Raw genomic sequence first — 25,052 nt, 5'->3', positions numbered from 1 at the left:
TAGAAATTATCTTTTAGACATCTTTATACAGATAATCATTAAATATATTGTGCTTTATTTTCTGCTAAATATAAAAATAAAATTAACCAGAGCTCCAAGTGTCCTAGCTATGTAATTCTCTCTTCGAGAGATCTTATTATATTAAGATCTGTTCTACTAACTTGTAATAAACTACTATGTTCAATATAAAAACTACACTGGTTAAGTTTCACTAGAGATGTCTGTCTTTCAGTTACCTTTATTTTCTTTGGAAATGAATCTGCTGAACTTTCACCTTCTTCTCCTCGGCCTTCTGATGCTGTATCAAATCCCTGACTTTGTGTAAGATAAATTCCCTGACCCCAGTCTGATCCAGAATCTAAAATAAAGAAAACCATTGACTATTAAAGAAAAACAAACTCTTTTTAAACACATACCATAAAAATTGCATAAATTTATATAACTTACCACTGGAACATATTTCTCTAGCTTGGTAAGCATCAGAATGTGTTAATTCAGGAACTGAAGATCCCTAATCAGAGAAAACAAATAAAAAAAATAATGTTTGTGAAACATTATTATCTGACTCTACACAATGGAATGATTTTAAATTGTGATTTTATCATAAGTAAGAAATTGCCTCACATTTCTTGGACTCTTAAAATTAAAACACAGAATTTTGAAAAAAAAAAATCACAGAATGTTGAAAAAACACATATGATAAAAACCAAGTACCTCTTTAGATCTCAGACACTGTATCACTGACTTCAAGGTACCACATTCCTCTGTCAGTAACTGAACAGCGACATAGTGATCTCTCTTTAAGGTTTCAGTTTCTGAAATATGTCTGGATTCCATATCCATAATTTCAGCAGCATGTAGTTCTTGCATTTGCTCAATTTTTTCAGTAAACTGGTTAATTATTTCAGTGACTTCTTCCGATGAACATTCACTCTGTAAATCAATTTGGATTCCTGCATTTCTAACAAGAATTTGTGGCGTCTGATTGCTGCTGTTGACCTTGAGAGTCCCATCTGTCTGGGATGCGGAGCTTTTACCAACTTTTACAGGAAGCGGCTCTAATATGCAGATATTTCTGTTTTCTTGAACCTCAGTATTATCTTCTTTTTCTAAGAAGTAGGATAATTTCTCTTCTGCCCTTTTGAGTTGATCCCTAACTTGGCTTAAATCTTTCTGGAGAAATGCTATATTTGTTTCTTTTACCTAAAACATAATGAATAGAACAGTATAACATTCAGCTTAAAATATTACATGAAGAATTTAGGGTAGAGAGAATAAAATTCATGCTAACATGTTTATTTTCCTCAGAATAAAAGGAAAAACATTTCAGGAATACTCATGCTTTGCATATGTATTTATTCACATATATATGTATAGTCACAGATTACCACACAAGTGAAATCATTTCATCAGTCTCCACTTTTGGTTTGCAGGGGATATATAGTTCCTTTTAACATCTGTCTTTCTCCTCCTGCATTAATCTCCATAGACCACAGATTAAAACAAAGTCCCTAACAAAGATTCCAAGGAAAACAAACAACAGAAATGAGAGAGACAAAAATCTGTAATAACTTTTTATCAAACTCACAATGGATTTTTTTTCCCCTAGCTGTTAAGATCTGGGTTTGTTTTCACAAAAGAGAATATATTTTGAAATGAAATTAAGATAGGTAGAAATAAGTGAATTAGGAACTATGTTACTCATTTTACCAGAAGCTCTTCTTGTAGCTTCTCTGCCTTCTCTTTATAACTGGCAAGTTCTTCTTTGGTAGCTGCTGACTCAGCCCTAAGTGTGCCAAGTTGACCAAAAAATCCATTTTCTTCACTAGTATGAATCAGCTCAGTAGTTGTCTGAATAGCAGTGGAAAACATAAACACATCATTTTCAAAAACAAAACCAAGTTCAAGGCACTTCTGCATTCTAATGAGGCCTTTTCAAGAATAACTTCCTATCAGATAAAAAGGGTTTAAATGATCCAGGTTCTTTCAACAAATAGGGAATCTTCTTCAGAACCGTCATTTTATATTCTTGAGACATTAAGAAGGATTTTTCAGGGAAAAAAAAGTAGATCATGTCATCAGTATATATTTTAAAATTTTATAATTAATGAAAATAGTTTTGTTACCCATTCAAAATTGTTTCATATTTATATCACTTTTCTCAAAAGACACCACATATTACTAAGATATTTCTTAGAAGTTTTATATACATATGGAAAGTCACTATTTTAAATTCAGCAATGGATATAGCTCCAGTAAGCTATGAGGAAAAAGCCTAGTAAGTAGAAGGAATTATTATCCTTTGTGAAATATATTACCTATAGAATCCCAATATAAGAGTTAATCTTCTGATATTTACATAAGAATACACATTTAGTGTCAAAAATTATACAGAATGAGAATTTGATAAAGTCCTATGCTAAGAAATAACTGCGATTTCAGACCTTTACTTAATAAGACTTAAAAGGTGAAAGGCAAATTTTTCTTAGGAAAGGATGAAATCTATCATGAGGTATAAAATCTGCGAAAGCTCATGACTTACCACTCACATATTAATTCACAAGAACACTAGTATATTTTGACATTTTTTCATTACTTAAAAGGGATGATGAACATATAATATTGCATGTTAGAGAGAAAAGGAAAAAACCCACACAAGTTCCAGAGGACGTTTGCTAAATGTAACATTTCCAAGTTTCTTCTCACTGTTCTACTTAATGACTATGCTAGTAAAATAAATATCACGATTTGAAGACAACAAAATATATTTTGTGTCCATTATTCTATTGATAATATGACTATACACAATGATATTTTTTATAAAAACCCTTAATAGGAAGTGCCGTTGTAGTGCAGCGGAAACGAATATGACTAGGAGCCATGAGGCTGGCAGGATCGATTCCTGGCCTCGTTCAGTGGGTTAAGGATCCGGCATTGCCATGAGCTGCGGTGTTGGTCACAGAGGTGGCTCACGTCCTGTGTTGCTGAGGCTGTGGCATAGGCTGGCAGCTGGGTAGCTCCGATTCAACCCTCAGCCTGGGAACCTCCATATGCCAAGGGTGCAGCCCTAAAAGGACAAAAAACAAAACAAAAAAACACAACACCTTAATATATAAATTGCTAGGTGTAAAGAACATCATAATTTAAGTTAGTAGTTTAAGGAACAAAGGAACAAAAGGGTTTCCTGGGGTATTAACCTGAAAAAATAAAATAAAATAAAATACAAACTAACCTTGAGAACTTCAAAATCTCCTTGAGGGCTTCTGTTCCTTTCTTTGTCTCCCTGTTTTTTCTCATTGTCCTCCAACAGCTTCTGTAATTCTAATAACTTCTTTTCTTTTTCCAAAGCATTTTTCTCTGCAATTTCTACCTGCTCTTTTTCTGAGATCAAGCTAGTCTGCATTTCAACCACCTGGCTTTCTAATTCTGATATTCTCAAAGTCAGTACTGAAACATCTGACTCCATCTCATTTTTTGTTAGTTGATTTAAATTCTGTGTATCTGTTCTTTCAGATTCTAGTGAAACTGCTTGTTTATCTTGACAGAATTTTGCATATTCTTTAACTGCTTCAAGTTGGACTTGACTCACTAAAGCAGCAGCAACCTTTTCCTCAAGTATATTTTGTAGGTTTACAATCTTCTTTTTAAGCATTTCTGTTTCAGACTGGCCTTGCTCCTGCATGTCCTTTATTTGCTTATGACACCGGCTAAGTTCTAAGTCCTTTGCACTCACAGTGTTCTCAAGTTGTAGTACTTTTGTTTCCAAACTGCTTATGGAAACTTTGCTGTTTTCTTCAAAAGATTTGAGGTAAGTCTGATTTTCCAAGGGTTTAAGAGCATCTTCAGTAAGGACTACTTCTAGTCCAGGTTTGTTTTCACTCAGATCATCTATAGCCATGTTAATACTTTTCTCTGGAATGCCATGGATTCTTTCAATATTTTCACGTTCTCTCTTTAGGCTGCATAATTCTTGTGTTAGCTGGTTCATTTTAAAATTGGTTTCTTTAAGCACATTTTTTGTAAAGGCCATTTCCTCATTAGTGGTTTCTACCTGCTGTTCCAAAGCCAGTTTTTCTGCTATTACCATATCCAACTGATGTTTTAAACTATCTGCTTCTTCTGGAAGAGTATTAGCATCCACTGATGTCTTCTGTTCAATGTTTGCCAATTCCTGTTGAAGTTTTTCAATCACTTCATTAAGCTGCTCAATCTCTTCTTCTCTATTTTTCTTCATACGTTCTTGATCACTCATCAAACATTCTATCTGGGTTTCAAGATCTTTTATTAGTTCATTTTTTTCTTCAATAACCTATTAGTCAATGAAAACAAGTAACACACATAATAAATATACATTTATATTTGGGGAATTTTAGGGCAAGATCTTAAAGTGCTGATCACACACAAAAACAATATACTTCTTAGACATACTAAATTCTAATATAGGCCAACAGTCCCCCATTATATCAAACAAGGAACTTATTTAGAATTTCATTCAGAAAGTCATTAAACATAAAGTGATTTACACATTTAGTAGCTAATACATGTAAGTAAAATAGTCAATATTAATGCATTCTAACTGAAAAGGATGAAACTTTTTTTTCTGTCTTTTTAGGGCCACACCCGCAGCATATGGAGGTTCCCAGGTTAGGGGTTGAATCAGAGCTGCAGCTGCCTGCTTACACCACTGTCACAGTAACCTGGGATCCGAGCAATATCTGCGACCTTCACCAGAGCTCATGGCAACACTGCCAGAGCCTTAATCCTGAGTGAGGCCAGGGATTGAACCCGCATCCTCATGGATACTCGTCAAGTTCATTACTGCTAAGCCAGGACGGGAACTCGCAAAGGTGAAATACTGAAACAAAACAGTCTATAACAGACAGTGGCCAAATGTCATCATCTTATTTAACTCATACTAAAAAGAATTTTTAATAGATTTGATTATAATGATAAGATGCAATCTGAATCAACAGAGACTCCCTATAACACATCAAAAGTCTTTGACAATATTAAGAGGGGATATAAAGACATATAGCATGTTAAACCAGTGTGTCTTAATAGATTAATGGGTAAAAAAGAATTAAGGTTTTATTGGACTTACATATTCAAAGAAAAACTGAAACATAACTCTTTTACCCTTTAAAATTTTAGATTAGCTACTATGGAAAACAGCAATGAGATTCCTTAAAAAACTAAAACAAGGAACTCTACCCAATATTCTGTGATAATGTATGTGGGAACAGAATCTGAAAGAGAATGGATGTGTGTACATTTATAACTGAATCACTCTGTTGTACAGCAGAAATTATCACAACATTGTAAATCAACTATATGTCAAAAAACTTGAAAAAATGGAAAAATACCCCAAAAAACTAAAAACAAAGCTATTACATGATCCAGAAATCCTTTTCCTGGACATATGTCTAGAAAGACAAAAACTCCGATGACCTACATGCCAAGCAACAACAAAAAGATACAGGCACCTCAATGTTCACTATTTAAGTAGCCAAGACAAGGAAACAATCCAAGTGCCCATCAACAGATGACTGGTATAAGATGTGATATATTGGAGTTTGTGTTGTGGCATTGTGCCGCAGTGGTTAACAAATCCGACTAGGAACCATGAGGTTTCAGGTTCAATCCCTGGCCTTGCTCAGTGGATTAAGGATCCAGCGTTGCCATGAGCTGTGGTGTAGGTTGCAGACGCGGCTCAGATCCTGTGTTGCTGTGGCTCTGGCATAGGCTGGCGGCTACAGCTCTGATTGGACCCCTAGCCTGGGAACCTCCATATACAGCGGGAAGTGGCCCTAGAAAAGGCAAGAAGACAAAAAAGAAAGAAAGAAAAAGATGTGATATATATATACACACACACACACACACACACACACACAATGGACTATGACTCAATCATAAAAAAGAATGAAATACTGCCACGTGCAGCAACATGAGTGAACCTAGAGAATATCATACTAAATGAAGTAAGTCATACAAAAATAAATACTATATGGTATAACTTATATGTGGAATCTAAAAAATAATGTAAATGAATCTATATACAAAACAGAAATAAACTCACAGACACAGAGAACAACTTTGTGGTTACCAAAGGGGAAAGAGAAATGGGGAGGAATAAACTGGGAATGTGGGATTAAGAGATAGGAATTACTATATACAAAATAGATAAGCAATAAGGATTTACTATATAATACAGGGAACTATATTCATTATAATAATCTATAATGGAAAATAATATGAAAAAAATATAAAACTAAATCACTTTGTTGTACAGCTGAAACTGTAACAATATTGTAAATCAACTATATTTCACTAAGAATAAAAATTCTAGCTGGAGTAATTTCATATAATAATTTTAAATTACTATACCTTGTTATCTGTTGTAATCTTAAGTTGATGCTGAAGTTTTGTAATTTGCTCATTCAATCGGTCAATTTCTACTTCTTTTTCTTGCATTATTTGAGCAAATTTCCCAAATAGTAAATGTTGGTCCTGAGTAGAGATGGCACCAGATTGCTTTATGGCGAATCCCAGTTTTTCCATTTCATCCTAGGGTCAAAAATAACCATCTCAGTAGGATAGGCATTACAATGTGATTTTTAGAACATTCTGTCACTTAACTCTTACCAAGCTATAGTGCCCAACATGTACAAAAGGAAAAAATTAGAGCTTTCATAAAATTACTGTAAATAATCCTTAAAATAGTTTGACAAGGGTCTCCAAAATTTTTCATTTATGACAAATTCAAAAGTTTATGTTGGGTTGAAGATAAATTCCATGAAAATCCATTTGCAGTTAATGTTTCCCTGTTAAGTATTATTTAGCAGCTGGATTTAGCAAATGCTTAACAGTAGAGCTACACGAGACCGAAACAATGAGTTATTTAGAGGCAAAGTTTTTCCTAACTAATTACCTTAAATAATTTGTTTTCTTGTTCAAGTTCTTGTAGACGGGTAGTAGATTCTTTTTTCTGTATTTCTAATTGCATATGCAGTTGCTGGACTTCTTCATTCTTATTTTCCAGTTCTTCTCTGAATTGTTCTAACTGTTCTTCTAAGTTCGTGATCTTTGATATCAAAATTAGCAAAAGGAAAGAGAAAAAAAAACTGTCTATAGAAATGATTACTTTTCAAAAAAGAATGAACAGTGCTGTGTTAGTTCAACAGTATATAAGCTTAAAAGACATGAGCCATAAGAATACTGGAAAGTAGTCTCCTTAGCCCAGATGTAACTGTGTGGTTTCTAGACATTTTCAAAGTGAACACATTTAAACTATCCTGCCCAAAGCAAAGAGACCTTGGGAGGAAGGATACAAGGAACAATTTTTCCTACCTAAAATTATCCTCTGGTAAAGCATAAAAGAGTTATGGGAGAAGAGTCCACATTCATTTTAAAACTTATTTTATGTTAAATTAATTGCTATCAAAAAGGCTCAAGAAAGCTGTAGATTTAAGTCAGTTATTTCAGCCACCAAATGAGACTAGCTCAATTTCGTCCATACTAATACTTAACCTAATGAAAGGGGTGGCAGCCATGGGCCTTACTTGAGCAGAAGGGAGCAGAGTCAGACTCTAAGACCATGAGAGCCTCAGGTCTAAAATACAGAAACTTAAAAATTAAGTTAGTAAAACCATTTTAGAAAAAAATTATAGTGCTGCTGTTTGCAGGACAATTGAAATTCGGCTCATTTCTTAGCAGAGATTACCGTTAATGGTAAAGCAATTGCTCTCTGATGGTTATACAAAGACTGAAACTAATGGTGAACATTAAGAGCTAGTATTTAAAAAACTGGGTTCAAGTGAGGACAAGGATAGTCATTTAGCTCGATGCTTTGTGCTTCTTAACACATTTTTAATGAATGAATTTTCAAATGTGTATGTACCCAATGATCAAAACTGCCGCATTATAAGCAACCTAAGGGAGTTCCCGTAGCGGCTTAGTGGTAACAAAGCTGACTAGTGTCCATGAGGACACAGGTTCTGTCCCTGACCTTGCTCAGTGGGTTAAGGATCTGGTGTTGCCATAAGCTGTGGCAAAGGTTGCAGATGTGGCTCAGATCCCACATTGCTGTTGCTGTGGTATAGGCCGGCAGCTGCAGCTTCAATTCTACCCCTAGCCTGGAAACTCCCATATGCTGTGGGTGTGATCCTAAAAAGACCCCTCCCCCCACAAAAAAGCAACCTAAGGAGTTCCCCTCGTGGCTCAGCAGATTAAGGACCCAACAATGTCTCTGTGAGGATGTGATTTGATCCCTGGCCTCACTCAGTGGGTTGAGGATCAGGCGTTGCTATAAGCTGTGGCACAGGTTGCAGATGCAGCTTGGATCCAGTGTTGCCATGTCTGTGGTGTAACCTCCAGCTGCAGCTCCAATTCGACCCCCAGGCTGGAACTTCCATGTGCTACAGGTACAGCTATAAAAAAATGATAGCAGTAACAAATAAAATAAAAGCAACCTAAGATCCAAGAGCTTAGAAAGCATCTATAAATCACTTATTACCTTAGAACTTGAAAGGGGGTATATTCTGATTATACCCCAACATGAAATCAGAATATCTTAGCATTAGCAAGGCAAAGACCTTCAATATTTTCTTAATAGAAATAATATCAATACTAGTTATAATAACAATCATTTACAGACAATTTAGTATCAGGTATTACATGCTTTAAATGCATTATTTTTTTTTTGAACTCTGGAACAACTTTATGACATTTTTACTAGGATTATGTCCATTTCAGAGATGAGGAAGGGAGTCACTAAGAGAGGAGTACCATGTCCTGCAGTCTCAAGGCTGGTATGTGGCAGCCAGCTTGTGAACTTCAGGAATTTCTGGAGCTACACATTCTTAACCATCCTCTTTCCTGCTTCTAATAACTAATGTCTAAGACTTATATTAAAATTATTTTCTGTAACACTGGTATTAAACTCAGTAGACACACCTTAAACCTATTTAGTAGTTGTATATACATAATTATCAGGTTACTTCACTGAAAATTGTGATAATTTTATCTTCCTCAAAGTTACCTAATGTAATGGTATTTATACTGATCCTTATCTTCTACAACTACTTTTGAAGACAAGATAACAATTCAACACCTACATAGATATTTAAGTTCAAAGTTGCTGCCCTGCCTTCACTTGATATTTACTTTTTTTTCTTTTTTGGATACAGTAAAATTTATGGTCCAATTCTTAGTCTTGATATTCAAAGGATGGCCCCTGGAACAGAAATGGCATCGCTTGGGAACGTTTTAGAAGCAGATTCTCAAATCCCATCCCAGACCTACTCAATCATTTTAACAAGATCCCCAGGGGTTTCATATGCACATTAAAGTCTAAGAAGCACTGATCTAAAGCATTTAAACTCCTGTCATAACTAGCTAAACCTGAGGCATTAAAACAGAGATTTCAATTCCCACAATGACACCGTAAGGCATTCTTTCCTCTCATTCAGCCAGACTTGAGTGTCAGTCCCTGGCTTTTCGTATTACTAAGTCTATGACAACCAAAACCAAGAAGAATATTAATAGGGCTTAAAAACAGGTTGGTAGCTTTTTGATTTAACCTTGTTTACTTTAGCTACCAAGTGATATCTGCACCACTTGGATTACATTAATTTGCACCTATTTGTGCTTTCTTTTAAATGCTCTTCTCTTTCAAATGTATCTATACCTCATAGGTAGACAGTAGATTCCCTGAAGACTGGTGCAGGTTTTACAATTAAACAGTGATGGTCTACATGTAGGAATTCGATAAATGTTGAATGACAGTTTATAGTATATCTCACCAACAAGGTAAAACATACCCGGATGCTTTGGCAGTATAGCATCACAGGGTTCCAGAATCAGAGAGACTAAGGAGGAATTCATGCTCAACCACTTACCGTGTGACGATGAGTAAATTACTGAACCTCTTTTAAGACATGATTTACTCATCTGTAAAGTGGAGCTATCAATAGAACCTATCCTCAGGGAGAGTGGAAGGATTAATGACATAAGGCATCTAATATTTATTCACACTTTCTAGCACAGACCTCAACAAAGTTAACTGCTATTATATACTACTGGTTAACTATTATTATTCACTATTGCCATTGGGAAGCTAGATCTCATCAGCTCTATGAAGAGCTAAAGCCTATTGAAGGCATCTTTTTCTTAACGAAATTCCTCCTTCTATTTCTCTCCACATTATTCTCCTTCTCTTATATATCCTGAAACACTGTAAGAAACTTAAAAAAAAGTTTTATACAAATATAGTTTATGAGAGTAGTAGGAAATATCTCAATTATAATGATATATAAACATCTTATGTTTATGTTTATACTGTCAGATATCTGAAAATATTTGTTTCATGTAGAAGAGAATACTTAGGAAGATATTTTCATTAAAAATATATATATATTTCAATTTTGCATTCCTTTCTTTTAGTCTCCAGTTACTGAGTGAGTGAGAGGGTTCTGACAGAACACGTGTCACTGTTATTCAAAACTAGTAGACCAGGGCCAGTCAGCAGTTTAACACTCTCATCAATGAACATATCTGACTCTGTCTCACCTGCAAAAACTAGGAGCTAGTAAACATAAGCTCTCTAAGGTCTCCTGTAGTTCCAACAACTATGAGTTTGAATAAAAGGGAGGCAGTTATTGGACACTTTAAGAAATTAAGGTGTCAAGTAGTGTTAAATAAAATTAAAGTAGTAATAAAAATATAAAATTAGTAAACTTAACTATCTATAATCGATTATCATTGCCTTTGGGTTCAGTTTTGGAGTTCCAACTTTTTAGAAAGCAGACAATTTATCTGATTATTTAGTGTATGGTAAGTCCTTAAATGTTAATTAACTCTTTTCAAAATACACTGAAGTAGTTGTATAACAACAAACCTGTTCCCTGCCCCTCACATGAAAACCAAAAAACAAATAAGAACCTCTTAAACAGACTATGTGATAATAAGAAAATAATCCTTCTTAAGGAAATGATCATTTCTATTAGTCATTTCTATAAGTAATTTTTTCCTCTTAACTACAAGTTCTCTGAGTTATAGTTTTAGCTGACTTCAAAATCATTCTATTTTTCAAAGCACTTATTAACATTTATATACTGTTCACATTCAATAGATATTTGTTAAAATATATATGTCTTGAGAAAACTATATGGAAAGAGATAATACGTAATTAAAATTTTTTGGAACATTTTAAATGATATGATTTAGCTAGACAACATACAGTACAATATGCTTTAGAAAAACTAATAGTAGACCAAGTTTAAACAAAGTTATTATTTAATTAGGAATTGGGAATTGCTACTGTTTTAAAAGTGTGTTTTCTAGTTTTTTTTTTTTTTTCTTTGAAGGGAAGGAGCAGAAAAACATCAAAGAACTTTAGATAATTATTTTATTATTAGTCTTTTCTTTTAAGAACATGCTTAGTATATTGTAAAAAGGCACTATTATCTTCCAGGGCAATACAACTTAAAAAAACGTCTCCTGGGTCCAGGCCTTCATACTTGTCCCCTCTACCTGGGATGGTTTTCCTCACTCTAGTTTATTGTTCAAATATTTATTGTCTTCAAGGTCAACTTAGGCAGTGACCTAAGAAAGAGTCTAAACTTGTTTTAGACCATAAACACTACTTTGATAAAATTATATTTTCTAAAATAATTCAAACCACATTTTGTTATTAAAAATAAACTGAGATTTTCCTGGTAGAACAGGTGATTAAGGATCTGGCACTGCCACTGTTGTGACTCAGGTTGCTGCTGTGGCACAGGTTAGATTCTCTGGTTCAGGAACTTTTACATGCCACGAGTATGGCCAAAAGAAAACAAACAAACAAACTCCTTACCTCTTTTTCCTTTCTATCTATGGCATCTCGTTCAGCCTGCAATTGTACTTCTAGGGATAATTCCGCTTTAGCTTCTACAGCTCCAAACTGTTTTCGATCCTCTACCTTTAAATACATGAGAATTTTCTCAAAATTTCAGATACTAAATTCTGATTATCAACTTTAATTGGAGAAGTAGCAATTTTATTTATCTAATTAGAAGCAGATAATCTGTATTAGTAAATACTCAGATAATCAGGTTTGAAAGCATTTTATACAAATTCAAACAGCAATGTTTGACAATTGTAAAATTTCATTTCTCTGATAAAATGAAAGTGATCCCTTATCTGCGCCCCTCCCAAACTTCCTTATCTTGCTCCTCTTTTATTCATTTTTGCTTTCTGTAGCATAACAGGAATAGATCTCATCACTTCTTAGTTTGGGGTAAAGCATCAGCTTAAACTGGTGTCTACATATTTTTTGCTTTGCTATCATTTTAGAATCACAACCTTAACGAGGGTTAAAAGTGTAATTAATTCTTCCAGTTTAATTAATTTTCCTGTATTAGGACTCAGATATGCAAAGAATATTTGGAGCTAAGTATAAACAGAAATGGTTATGATGCCAATGAAGACATAAAGATATATACATTATGCAATAATACCAACAAAGAATCAACAGTAATTTTTTTCTTTTAAAAAGAACTGATGTTCATGTGACTAAGAATAATCTGCATTAAAACACTTAATAAAATTAAGCCAAAGAAAATATCACACCTTCTGAAAAGTGTCCGTACTAAGGAGTAAGGCTTGCTCCAGTTCTCTTACTCTGAACTCCAGTTTCTCAATTTCTTCATTCCGCTCCTGTATATCCCTCTGAAGCTGCTCTTTAGAGAGCAAGAGTTCACTGCACTTGTCTGTTTTTTCTTTCAAATGATTTGTTAACTGCTCAACCTATAAAATAATAGGCAAACAATGTAATTTTTAAAATGTCAGGATGTTACTAATATATCTATCCCCACTTCAAAAATGACTTTTAGATGCTATGCTAATTCCTTTTTTGATAAGGACAGCAACTATTGTCTCCAACCACAGTGACATATTCTGAGTTAATAAAACTAAGCAGAACTAGTAAAGAGAAATAATATTTCTTTCACCAAACCTTTAAAAAAAAATTCTCTAAAGACTAAGATTTTCTCTACCTAGGAGGAGAAAAAAAAAATATATTTTCAAAAAAAAAATACATTTTTTTTTTTTACCATTTCTTGGGCTGCTCCCGCAGCATATGGAGGAGGTTCCCAGGCTAGGGGTCGAATCGGAGCCGTAGCCACCCGCCTACACCAGAGCCACAGCAACACAGGATCCGAGCCATGTCTGCGACCTACACACCACTGCTCACGGCAACGCCGGAACCTTAACCCGCTGAGCAAGGCCAGAGATCGAACCCGCAACCTCATGGTTCCTAGTTGGATTCGTTAACCACTGAGCCTCGACGGGAACTCCTTTTTTTTTTTTTCCGGAAAAAATATAGATTTTTGAATAATGCTGAATTATATGCTCTAATGGCACAACCACACTAAAACCCAATAAAGACAACAAGCTTGCAGAGCACTGACTTACACTCATACGTAAGATAAGATGACCTAAAAAAACTTTCATGGATTATATTTCTTTCCACAAATGGTTATATAATCACTACATATAATAATACAATAGTTCTAAACTCCACAGGAGTCTTTAATGGAGACATGTGGGAAGCTTTCTCAGGCTACACATTCCACCAGCCCAGAATAGAGACAAGGACGTCAGGTGATGAGAGGGATCTGTATACCTTGAAAATTTCCTAAGTGATTCTAATACACAGGCCCTGTGATGGAAGGATACAGGAAAGGTTTTTTTGACTTTTTTTTGGTCTTTTGGGGCCGTACCTGCAGCATATGGAGATTCCCAGGCCAGGGGTCCAAATGGAGCTGTAGCTGCCAGCCTACACCACAGCCACAGCAACTCGGGATCCGAGCCGCATCTGTGACCTACACCACACAGCAATGCTGGATCCTTAACCCACTGAGCAAGGCCAGGGATTGAACCTGCAACCTCATGGTTCCTAGTCAGATTCGTTAATCACTGAGCCACGACAGGGACTCCCAGCAAAGGTTTAAGAGAGCTTATGAAATCAGTTTTAATTAAATGAAGAGAGAAAGCTTACTAAAAAAATAAATATGATATTAAGAAAAAAAGATATTTTTCCTTATTTCAGTGACTTTGAGGAAATTTTCTAAAAACAGCACTTATTCCTCAAAATGTTCAAAGAAATGCAAGCTTACCTACAATTACAGACTGAAGGATGGACAGTAATAAGGCCACTGAGGAGAAATTTTAACAATAAAAGGTAGACTAAGCTTTGAAATAAGGTCAAGGGACAAGACAACCAAACAGGTATATAGCAAAATGGCACAAATACTGTTAGTTAGTTTTTGTTTTGTTTTGATCCTGAGAAAATCAGAAGCTGGGGAATCAGATCTGGAAAAATAAGAGGAAAACAAAGGATCGCAATGTTTTGGAAGAAAACCAAATATGTATCCTTGCTAGTTTCTTGAAGTTTCATGAATGAGGCAGCAGGTTTTGAATATAAGAAAACAAATAGTAGGAAATGGTAGTAAGTTCTAGAGCTTAAGTATTCTTTTGAGTTTCAACAAACACATGGCTATTTTTCGAAAGTTAAAATATGCCAGAAACAAGATGAATAACTATAAACACTGATAGTTAGGACTGATAACTTTTCTACTGCTTCACTACATAAGGCCATTCTATAAAAGAGTCCCTCTATTCAATGAGAATGTAGATATTTTACTACAATGAGTTCATAGGTATTTGTACTTCTCTGTAACTTTTAGGGTTTCAAGAATTGTCTCACATTGACATAATACTTAAGTTTCTGATTTTGAATCTTTATATATAATACAAAGAACTCCTTTTAAGGTTTCTTATGATACGCATCTTACTTTACGCATAAGATACACATTACTACAAGGTAGACAGTATCATTAAAATTCTTACCTCTCTGGTTTGATGTTCACTGATAGGCTGGAATCGAGGTATGACCTTAAGTTGCTGCTCTAGTTTCTGTATTTCCTGTTGGAATACATCTCTCTCATGTTCTCTGTCAATGGCTTGCTCCTAAAATTTAATAATAATAGTAACTGAAGAAATAATATTTATTGAAGCTATTATTTCCTTACTTCCCTTTAATTATCAGTACAGTTTTGTATGAACACAAACAACTAATGACTAAAGAAACACCCCAAGTCAAAAAAGTTTAAAAAGCTAACATCTGTTGTATGATACATATACTATATTAGGGCTTTTCAACCAAAATTTAAACATTTAAGTGATGTTTGGAGTACAACATTTTAAAAAACTCAAGTACTAAAACGGCACTTACTCCTCAAAATGATATGTATGTGCTCCTTAAAATGAATTTACTTTTTTGGAACAAAGAAAGAATTCTACTTCTGGTTACTAAATAAAAATAAGTAGAACAAATTGTTCAGTAAATCAATTTATTTCATCTTAATCTATGTTTTACAACTAAAATTATAAAATGTGTAAGAATGTTTCTCTGATTGGTGAAGAGAATATCAGGTTTAAATGAAACCCCAAAGAAGAAAATCCATGTGAAATTAGGGACTTCACATCTTTTTGGAAGAGAGTAATACAGCATGACAACTCTCCAGTCCCTTGCTTCCAAGGGATACCTGTTACCTACATGTGTATCTTTTATGGGTCAAACAGTGGGGGTCAATCAGCTCTTGGGATCTTCACTCTGGCTACTGGTTAAGAAAAAGAGTAGGACAAGTTTCTTAACTATGTATTTGGAAAGGCTAACTGGCAGGGTTTATTCATAATCTGCCTGTACTCCTTTTAATTCTGAAAGCTGTACAATAAAAATTACTAGGATTTTCAATTGAAATAGTACTTGGTAGATGACATGTACAGATGGAAATATTAAAATTTAAGAGTCTCTTCATAATTTAAAATCCACAACCTAGAATAGCAGCAAATAGCATTCCACTAAGAAAATTAATATTAAAATTGAAAATACTTACATCTAAAAATTTTCTCATTTTTTCTAACTGCTTTTCCAGTGCTTGGTTTTGCTGTCTTAAATCCATTAGCTCAGCATTTTTTTCCTGTTCCAGCTCTATAAATCTACTAACTTGTTCCTCAACATCTATTTCTAGAGCTTTCACTTGTTTTTGAAGGTCATCGCGAACTTTTTCAGCTTGACACTGTACTTCTAGTTTTTCTTTCATCAGTTTTTCTGTTTCCTGTAGTAATTCTGTTTAGAAATGCAAAAAAATTACATTAAATCATAATGATATTATGATAGTGAAATCACCCATAACTGTGTTCAAATTCTAACTTCATGAAACGAAGGAGTTGAATTTTATTTCAAACACATGTAAAAAAGGAAATTATGAAAATATCAAAATAACACATTCCTATATAAGCAAGCAAGCTACTATCAATAAAATTACACAGAATTAACAAAAAGATTATGTCCTGTCATTAAAAACAATATTTTTGTGAAAAAAATATAGCAAATGATCCCCTCAAAATCTATTTTCACTATAAAGAAAAGAGCAAAGTCTAACTAAATTCAAGCATAGAAATAACTCGCCTCAGGCAAAAATCAATTCATTCCAAACCCATAAAGTCACTTTTATATGCATACACAAGACATATGAAAATCAAATACTGTAAATCTTTAACCAAAGTAAGTAAGAGTTTCAGAAAAGAAACAGAATTGCAATCAGAAGTTCCTGTTAGTCTTATTCCTCATTAGATCCATATTCCTGAGTTTGTCATGCATGCTTACATGTTATATGTATCAAGGGAAAACTGACAAGTATGAGAGATAATAACACTTAAGAGCAGAGACTGTGAGTTCTCATCCTAGCTCTGCCACTTTTCTCTGCTACACTTAACATGATGTCTTTCCTCATACATAAACTAGGGAGAGTAATAGTACTGATCTCTAAGAGTTACTGTGGGATCAAATTAGTTAATATATGTGAAGACTGGTGCTTAGAGTACAGTAAGCACTGTACAAAGTGTTAGCTATTAGTATTAATATTAATCATATAAGAATAAAGTATAACAATCCTCTAATGAAAAAAATGGAAAGCATATTAACTCTAGAGGTCTTTCACTAACTGGCCTGTCAACACTGTACTTAGGTCTAGGAATCTACACAAAATAGCTTTCCTTTTAATACAATATGGATTTAGATGTTCATATAAAAGTAAATCAACCAAAGGCTCTTTACTAAATTTTAATGATCCTATTGATACCATCATCTTATATATACTTCCTGATTCAGAAAGAGTATTTTGAAAAGTCATAGGCTCCAAGAGTTTAATATATTTGTTAAAGAAAAAGCTGTTTTAATAAATGAACATTTTCTTTAAAAAACTGAAATGGTCTTAAGCTCTGTGAAAAAAAACAGATATAATAAGATGATGGTCACTATGAATCTCAGTTGTTAATTCCAGATATAAATATATTTTTATTCTAAGAAAAGTTGTCTTGTTAAAAAGAACTGTAAGTATGAAACACAACAGCAAAATTAGAGATATGTTAGTTGGTTGAAAAACCCAAAGGTCACCCAACGACCATGCAATTTCATTAACACACCTGCTCCAGGTGCTGCATCAACTGCAGCATCTACTAGTCCTATTAGGGAAAAAAAATAACACATACACAGAGAACAGAAACATAATTTACATGTCTTCTATTTCCTAAAATAGAACAATACACATATACGCACACACAAAAGAATTAGAATTATCATTAGTAACATTTTGAGATATAGCAGTACTTCTTGAATGGTTTACATATATGATACACATACTTTCCACATTAAAACCTGTGTGAAACCTGAAAAACTTCATCATATTACAAAAATGTATGCTTTATCTCTAAACCGATAAAATTTAATTAGTAAAACTCCACATTTATAATTCCAACTACATGTGTAATATAAATGCGAAAGGATACGATAAAAAGGATTTAAAGTTCTATTGTTACAAAGACATCTTTTTTTTGAACCAGTAAACAAACTTTAAGATGTTACCTAATTTCTCATTTAAGAAATTAATAAGGTTATTATAAACTTAACTTATAAGGTTATTTAAATGGTTATTTATAAATTTCTTTATTCTTTAAACTTCTATTTAGATTAAATAAGATGTCAGCTTGCTTCCAACAGCCATTGACCTTTTCAACCTAACATCCTGCAGGCTGAAATCCACCCTACATGCTCACTACTAGGGCCAGATCAGTGCTTAGTTAGTTAATCCAAGTATACATCTTTGCTGCCTTTCTACAATTAAAAGAACTAAATCTTAGACAATTTAAAAAATATCCTGCCTTTTTTTTTCCTTTCTTTTTTTGGCCCCACCTGCAGTCTATGAATGTTCCCAGGCCAGGGATTGAATCTGAGCCACAATGAGGCAATGCAGAATCCTTAACCCACTGTGCCACAGTGGGAACTCCTATCCTATCTCATTATATGCAATTTTCCCTTTAGGCAGAGATTTGAGGATAAACAAAGAATTATCTTGTGTTAAAATCTGCCAAAGGAAAAAGAAAAAAAATTCTGATTCCACATGATTGGCTAATAAGACATTTACTAATAAGGTAGATTTTCTTATAATTTTACAATCCCTATATAAAGTACACAAATAATGGCACTTAGAGGAGGAAAAAAAAGCCACCTTGAATCTTCAAGGAATGTTACACATTAAGTCTAAAAATACATACGCTGTTCAACTGGGCCTGCCTCTGCTTTCATAGCTTCCTTCTGCCTTGACAGTAATTCTCTTTCTTCTTGGATCTGCTGTTGCTCTGCTTCCAATTCTTGTAATCTATTACCTGCACATAACAACTCCTGCTCAAGACGATCTATTATATCAGTTTTTTCCTGAATTTGCTTTTCAAAAAGCGTTTTTTCATCTGCATAGCCATCAATGACACCTACAAAATAAACAAGGAATGCAACTATTACTGACTTCAAATTTGACCATTTTTTTATATAAACAATCAAATGTGTACTATTAGCAAACTTTGCTTTTTTGTTGTTTAGGGCCACACCTGAGGCATATGGAAGTTCTTGGGCTAGAGGCTGAATCGGAGCTGCAGCTGCTGGCCTACGCCACAGCCACAGTCACACCAGATCCACGCCGCAACTGTGGCCTACACCATAGCTCAGGGCAATGCCAGATCCTTAACCCACAGAGCAGGGCCAGGGATTGAAGCTGCCTTCTCATGGATACTAGCTGGGTTCATTGCTACTGTGCCACAATGGGGGCTCCCGGCTTGCAAACTTTAAATCATTCCAACTTATTATGAGTCTTGAATTTGCTGCTGATGAAAGTAGCAACTATGGTACGTTCAATGCAGCCTTTCTCTTGTTAATCACTGTGCCTAAATATGAACTTCCTCTGAACTTTCCACTTCTTTGTTACGCTAATATATCACATCAAGTAGCTCACTTTATGAAACAGATGTGAATAGCTAGGTTCCTAGGAAGCTTAATCTAAACTGGATGCTCGTGAACTGAGCAACATTTTAAATACACTAGAGAAAGCTGATATTTTAAGCGATTCTACAAGGCCAATACCCACAACAACATGGTGGAATATAAATAGCATGGGGTTTTAGAGGCTTAAAGCCTTGAATCACCACCATTTAATGCTGACTCTGAGCAATATATTAGCATCTCTTTGCTCCAGTTTCCTCAACTTTAAGTTTTAGGATAGTGGGATTATGGTAATAACTATCATTCATTTCTGTATTTTCTAAAATTTTAAATATTTTCTATAATTCTGTATAGAATTATCATTCCTGTATTTTCTAAAATTTTAAATATTTTCTATAATTGTGTAAGTACCTTTTATAATTAAGTACTATATATGTATAGTTTTTCAAATTGTTTACAGGAATTTTGAAAACAAACTACAACTACTTTCCAACGGTCACTCAAATTAAGAGTAGACTGTTGGTTTCCAACCCTGACTTGTAATGAAACCTATTTTTAGACTTGAAATTTTTCCAACCTCAGTTGCCAATGGCAAGTGCTCACCCTCAGCCTTACTGAGCTCCACAGCCAGCTGTTCTCTGGCCCTGGACTCCTCATGAAGGCGCTCTCGAAGTTCTTCTTGGCACTTAAGGGACTCTGTCACTTCTTGCTTCTGTCTAAATGACTCACGCATCAATTCTGTCTGTGTAACTTTTGCATGTTCCAGCTAAATGAACAGGGAAAGCACATGTGAAGGAAGACAAAGTGACAAGAATACCAGTGGCTTAAATAAAAATACTTTTAAATGAATATAAAGGCATACTGTTGAACTGTATTCATTTAACTTTTTTTTTTTTTTTTTGTCGTCTATTTAGGGCAGCACCCATGGCTTATGGAGGTTCTCAGGATAGGGAGTGCAATCAGAGCCACAGCTGCCTACACTGCAGCCACAGCAACTTAGGATCTGAGCCTTTTCTGTGACCTACACCACAGCTCATGAAAACACTGGATCCTTAACCCACTGAGTGAGGCCAGGGATAGAACCTTCATCCTCACGGATCCCAGTCAGATTTGTTTCCGCCACTGAGTCATGATGGGAACTCCTAACATTTCTAGTGGATGCTAATAATAGTAGGTAGGGTAAGTCAGTAGATAAGCAGATTCGCTGTGTACAACTTCCCACGAGAGATGTATTCTAGTTTTACTGAACAAAAAAAATGCTTCTTTTGGAAATAAACCACTTTACATCACTAGATCTGTATTCTATCATATGAAGAGAGATACAAAATTAATGATACATAGGCCCTTTTTGTATTTGGTAAAGAATTTTACATAACTGTGCTCTAGGATAAGTTTTATTTCTTTTATATTTAACATTCATTGATTGTGACTTTGGCTGTACACTGTGGGGAATAGTAATAAATTATTAATACAATGGCATCAATGAATAAAATCACAGTGGCACAAAAAATGAAATTATAACCCATGTTTTAACTAAAAATTTTGTATTTCTGTCCATTTGTGAAATATACACCAGACTCTAAATGAATATTCAGCTTATTTTCAAAACCTCAGAATACAGAGGCATTACCCATAAATATAATCTCCTTAAAATGCTGTCATTGGCACACACTGACTATATCCTTAAATAATTTTTAAGGTGACAGTCAAGTATAGGCTCAAGGTGAAAGCTCTCAAAAAAACCACTGATAATTAGCAGTTGCATGAAACTTCAGAAAAGCATTATCTCTAGTTTCTCGAGCTTCTTACTGTTACAACCTGCTTTATCTATTTTGGTGAAACAACTAAACAGGGGAAAAATTAAACTCAAATGTTTCTAGTACTTAATATTAACACCACTAATTATTTTTGTTAAAAAAAAGTGATGACCACATAAATAATAGGCTCACAACGACGAAAAAATCTGTAAATTTATATATAAAATATCTGTTAGGAAAACATTATCATGTTTTAAGCTTAAAATATGAATCAAACGTAGTGCTTTCTGATTTATAGTCAGATACCAGTAAAGTATTATAAAATTATAATAGTACTTTAAAATATTTTATTCTTAAAGACTTCTTTTTTCTTTTTTTTTTCTTTTTGTCTTTTTGCTATTTATTGGGCCGCTCCCACGGCATATGGAGGTTCCCAGGCTAGGGGTCGAATCGGAGCTGTAGCCACCGGCCTATGCCAGAGCCACAGCAACGCAGGATCCAAGCCGCGTCTGCAACCTACACCACAGCTCACAGCAACGCCGGATCATTAACCCACTGAGCAAGGGCAGGGACCGAACCCGCAACCTCATGGTTCCTAGTCGGATTCGTTAACCACTGCGCCACGACGGGAACTCCTTCTTTTTTCTTTTTTTTTTGGCCATGCCCATGGCAAGTGGAAGTTCCTGGGCCAAGGACTGAATCTGAGCCACAGTAGCAATCTGAGCCACTGCAGTAATAATGCTTAACCTGCTGTGCCACAAGGGAACTACAATTCTTAAAGACTTCTGCTCTTCACATCTGATTAGTATGTACCAACAGCAAATAGATTTTAGAATTACTAAATAAAGCTCTTCATGGTAACTACGCATCTGTATATAACATTATCTAGTGTGCAATTATTCTTGTTTTAATAAGATGAATTAAATAACATTGACAACTGATTACTTAAAAATAATATGAATACACATTTAAGACTCACAACAGAAAATTAAGCATATTTTTAAATCACAAAATATTTCCTAAAATATCTAATAATATGTTGTTACCTCAACAAATATAAAACTTAAAAACATTTTTACTTTTGACCGGCAAAAGATTAACTTTCTTTAAAAGCTGATAACCAGTATAGCTTAATTTCTATTGTTAAAAAATAACTACAAAATATGAAATAACTTATATCCAGTCATGCTCCTGAACATACAGTCACATCCTATATTTTAAAATTAAATTAATTACCTTCAAATGTACATATGTAATATTTTTCTGTGTTTTATAAAATGGTTGCCTGGTAAATATGTGAAATCTCTAAAAGAGTTCAAAGCTCTAATTAGGACATGAATTTTTTTCCCTCTTTTTCAATTTTACTGTACAAATATAAAGATGCACTTACAAGATAAATACTTGCTTTAGATATGAAAATTAAATGTCTGCTTCTATATGCTATTTCTTAACAAGATCTAAACCTGCCTTAAGATGAATTTAAACATTACTATAAAACAACAAACAGTAACTTAATTTTTACAAAGCAAAACAAAAATGTAGGGAATCAAATACAGTATATCCAGCAAGCAAATGTCATTTATTACAGCAAATGGCACTCACTTTTTTTTGAAATAAGATTTCTTCAAATATTTATCTACCTTTATACTAAAAACTCTTCTATCCAGTTAATATGTAGTTTATTCCTAATATCTACATAATACCTATACCTAATATCTAATAACATGAAATATAAAAAAGTCATATTCAATATTTTCAAATCATTTAAGAAACTTTACATTAAAAATATTTATCAAGTTTAAATATTCTGTCACTTTAAAAGTTTCAGGGGAGGTAACAAAACTATTCTGAAAGCCATCTGTCTTGGTAAATATTAGCTAGTATACACAGTTAAAGCCATGAAAATCATAAAAAGTGCTGAATAACTTCTAGTTATACTGAATAACTTGTAGTGAATCATTTACAGCATTTAAGTGTTAAATGAACCTGAAATACTAACTATGCTAAATACCCTTAACAATGTTTATAGAATACATTTCACGTAAAAAGCAGAAAAAAGCATTTCCTCACAGGATTAGCAGGTATATTAAAAATAAGTTTCTTATGGAGCAAGCAAAAAAGCTGAAATCAGAATCCAGGTTTCCTTTTTTTCTTTTGTGGAACCATAGCCAATATGCAGTATGATGGTAAACATTTCCTAACTGGCTCAATGACAATTCATGTAGCTGTTTTAGGTATGGCAATGTCTATTCCCTCAAATATAATCATTACATTTCTGGTCAGGATTGGCATCATAAACACAGAGAAGAAAGATTCTTAAGGACAAGCAAGATCTTTTAAACAGCTTGCCTGGCATGAGAGAAATATTATCTCATTCTGCTTTCTGAAATTAAAAATGTCACCAAGGTGGGGCTTGTAGACCAAATTTAGACCTTTAATACATTCATTATTAGAGGATGAATGAGTAATAACACACCAAACAGGAAAACAAGATTCTATTCCATTTACTCTTACCAAACACATTTAAAGTTCGTTTCTCAGTATAGTTTTTTAAAACTAAATGTATAAAAAACTGAAAGTAAAAAATAAAACTATAAAAACCCAAATTTTTATACTTACTGAATACGGAGGGGTAGGCAGAGAAATTTTTGAAATAAGCTTTAATATGTGCCCATTTCTTTTATGAATAAAATGAAAAATAGAAGTGTTAATAATTACTGAGTTATTTTCATCCAAATGTTCACACAGAGGAAAAGGATGTGGTAAAGGCACACGAGATTCAACCTCATAAATGTCTTCATCTTGCTCTTCCAACCACGAGCCACTTTTGACAGCTGACAAATAGGTCCTGTAAGAATCCATTCTAGAAGTTGTAGCTGCCAAGGTTCCTCATATTTTTATCAGTTTTCCACTACATTTAAAAAGTTTAGTTTATCAAGACATACCACAGCTGTATGAAAATTTCCTTTTGCCACTATCAAGTAAAAATGAAATTAAGTCTACAACTAAATACAAAAGAAAAAAACCCACAAATCTAAAAAACAACCTGTATCTTCATCAGTCTTCAACAACAAAAAAGAACAAAGTTAAAAGCAAACATTTTCAATTAGAATAATTACTAAGTCATTGAAGAATGAAAATATAAATATCTAACTAGCTAAGCAATAAAACTGCTTTCGTATCAAATATGTCTGTGGAAATAAAAGTCTTCCAAGTAGATCCTGGCAGGGAAGGTCAAGTTTTAAATCTCCATAGTAGCAGTCTTAAGAATGTAGTTACAACATTATTTCTTGTTGCCGCTGCTTCCCTCAGTGCTCCAAACTGAGCTATTCAAATGGCCTCTCATGCTGAGCCAAAGGATTCTTTCTAGTCAGTGTCCCCTGAGGAAAAGGTCAGAACAGAGGGTGTGGTTTAATGTCTCTTTACCTATAGGTACACTGACAGGTGGAATGTGAATTAATACGCCCACAAAAAAAGCCTGCCTAACAGGATCCAAGCTCCAACGTCAGAACACTGAAAAGGATATTTAGATAAGTTTATAATGCTTCTAAGATAAGCTAGTGTTTTTCCACTCCATTAAAAAATTGTTTTAATTTAAAAATGTGAAGTCATGTTGGTTTGATTCCACAATACCGATTAGTTCTTTAATTATATCAAATAATCATAATTACTTCTGGAAAAACTATTTCCTTTTGCTAAAAATAATATTCTTTTGAGCAGTCATCAGAACTAAATCTAGGTAGTTCAGTTATAAGCTTTTTCTACACTGAATTGTTTACAGAGTGAATGTCAAAGGAAAAAAAATCCCTTTAAAAGGAATGCATTGTATATAATAGTTAGTAATTATACCACTTGTTATCCTATGAACTCTTACTAAAACTTAAAAGCCAAGTTCTGTATAATGGTCTCCTGGTAGCTCC

The 25,052-nt window shown here is 34.0% G+C and overlaps 1 protein-coding gene across 1 annotated transcript in view; it reads right to left on the bottom strand.

Moving 5' to 3' along the window:
- Nucleotides 1-25,052, bottom strand: part of AKAP9 (A-kinase anchoring protein 9) — a 150,684-nt gene that overhangs the window by 26,681 nt on the left and 98,951 nt on the right. Inside the window, 13 exon segments of the mRNA XM_047754061.1 lie at nucleotides 237-358; nucleotides 448-511; nucleotides 715-1,203; nucleotides 1,711-1,851; nucleotides 3,233-4,309; nucleotides 6,385-6,564; nucleotides 6,929-7,081; nucleotides 11,855-11,959; nucleotides 12,610-12,786; nucleotides 14,890-15,009; nucleotides 15,939-16,171; nucleotides 18,658-18,870; nucleotides 19,979-20,141. Of these exon segments, the coding sequence (XP_047610017.1) occupies nucleotides 237-358; nucleotides 448-511; nucleotides 715-1,203; nucleotides 1,711-1,851; nucleotides 3,233-4,309; nucleotides 6,385-6,564; nucleotides 6,929-7,081; nucleotides 11,855-11,959; nucleotides 12,610-12,786; nucleotides 14,890-15,009; nucleotides 15,939-16,171; nucleotides 18,658-18,870; nucleotides 19,979-20,141 (3,237 nt within the window).

The sequence above is a fragment of the Phacochoerus africanus genome, chromosome 11 (genome assembly GCF_016906955.1).
Source record: "Phacochoerus africanus isolate WHEZ1 chromosome 11, ROS_Pafr_v1, whole genome shotgun sequence".
Classification (NCBI taxonomy): domain Eukaryota; kingdom Metazoa; phylum Chordata; class Mammalia; order Artiodactyla; family Suidae; genus Phacochoerus; species Phacochoerus africanus.
This window is presented reverse-complemented; position numbering and strand designations above follow the sequence as displayed.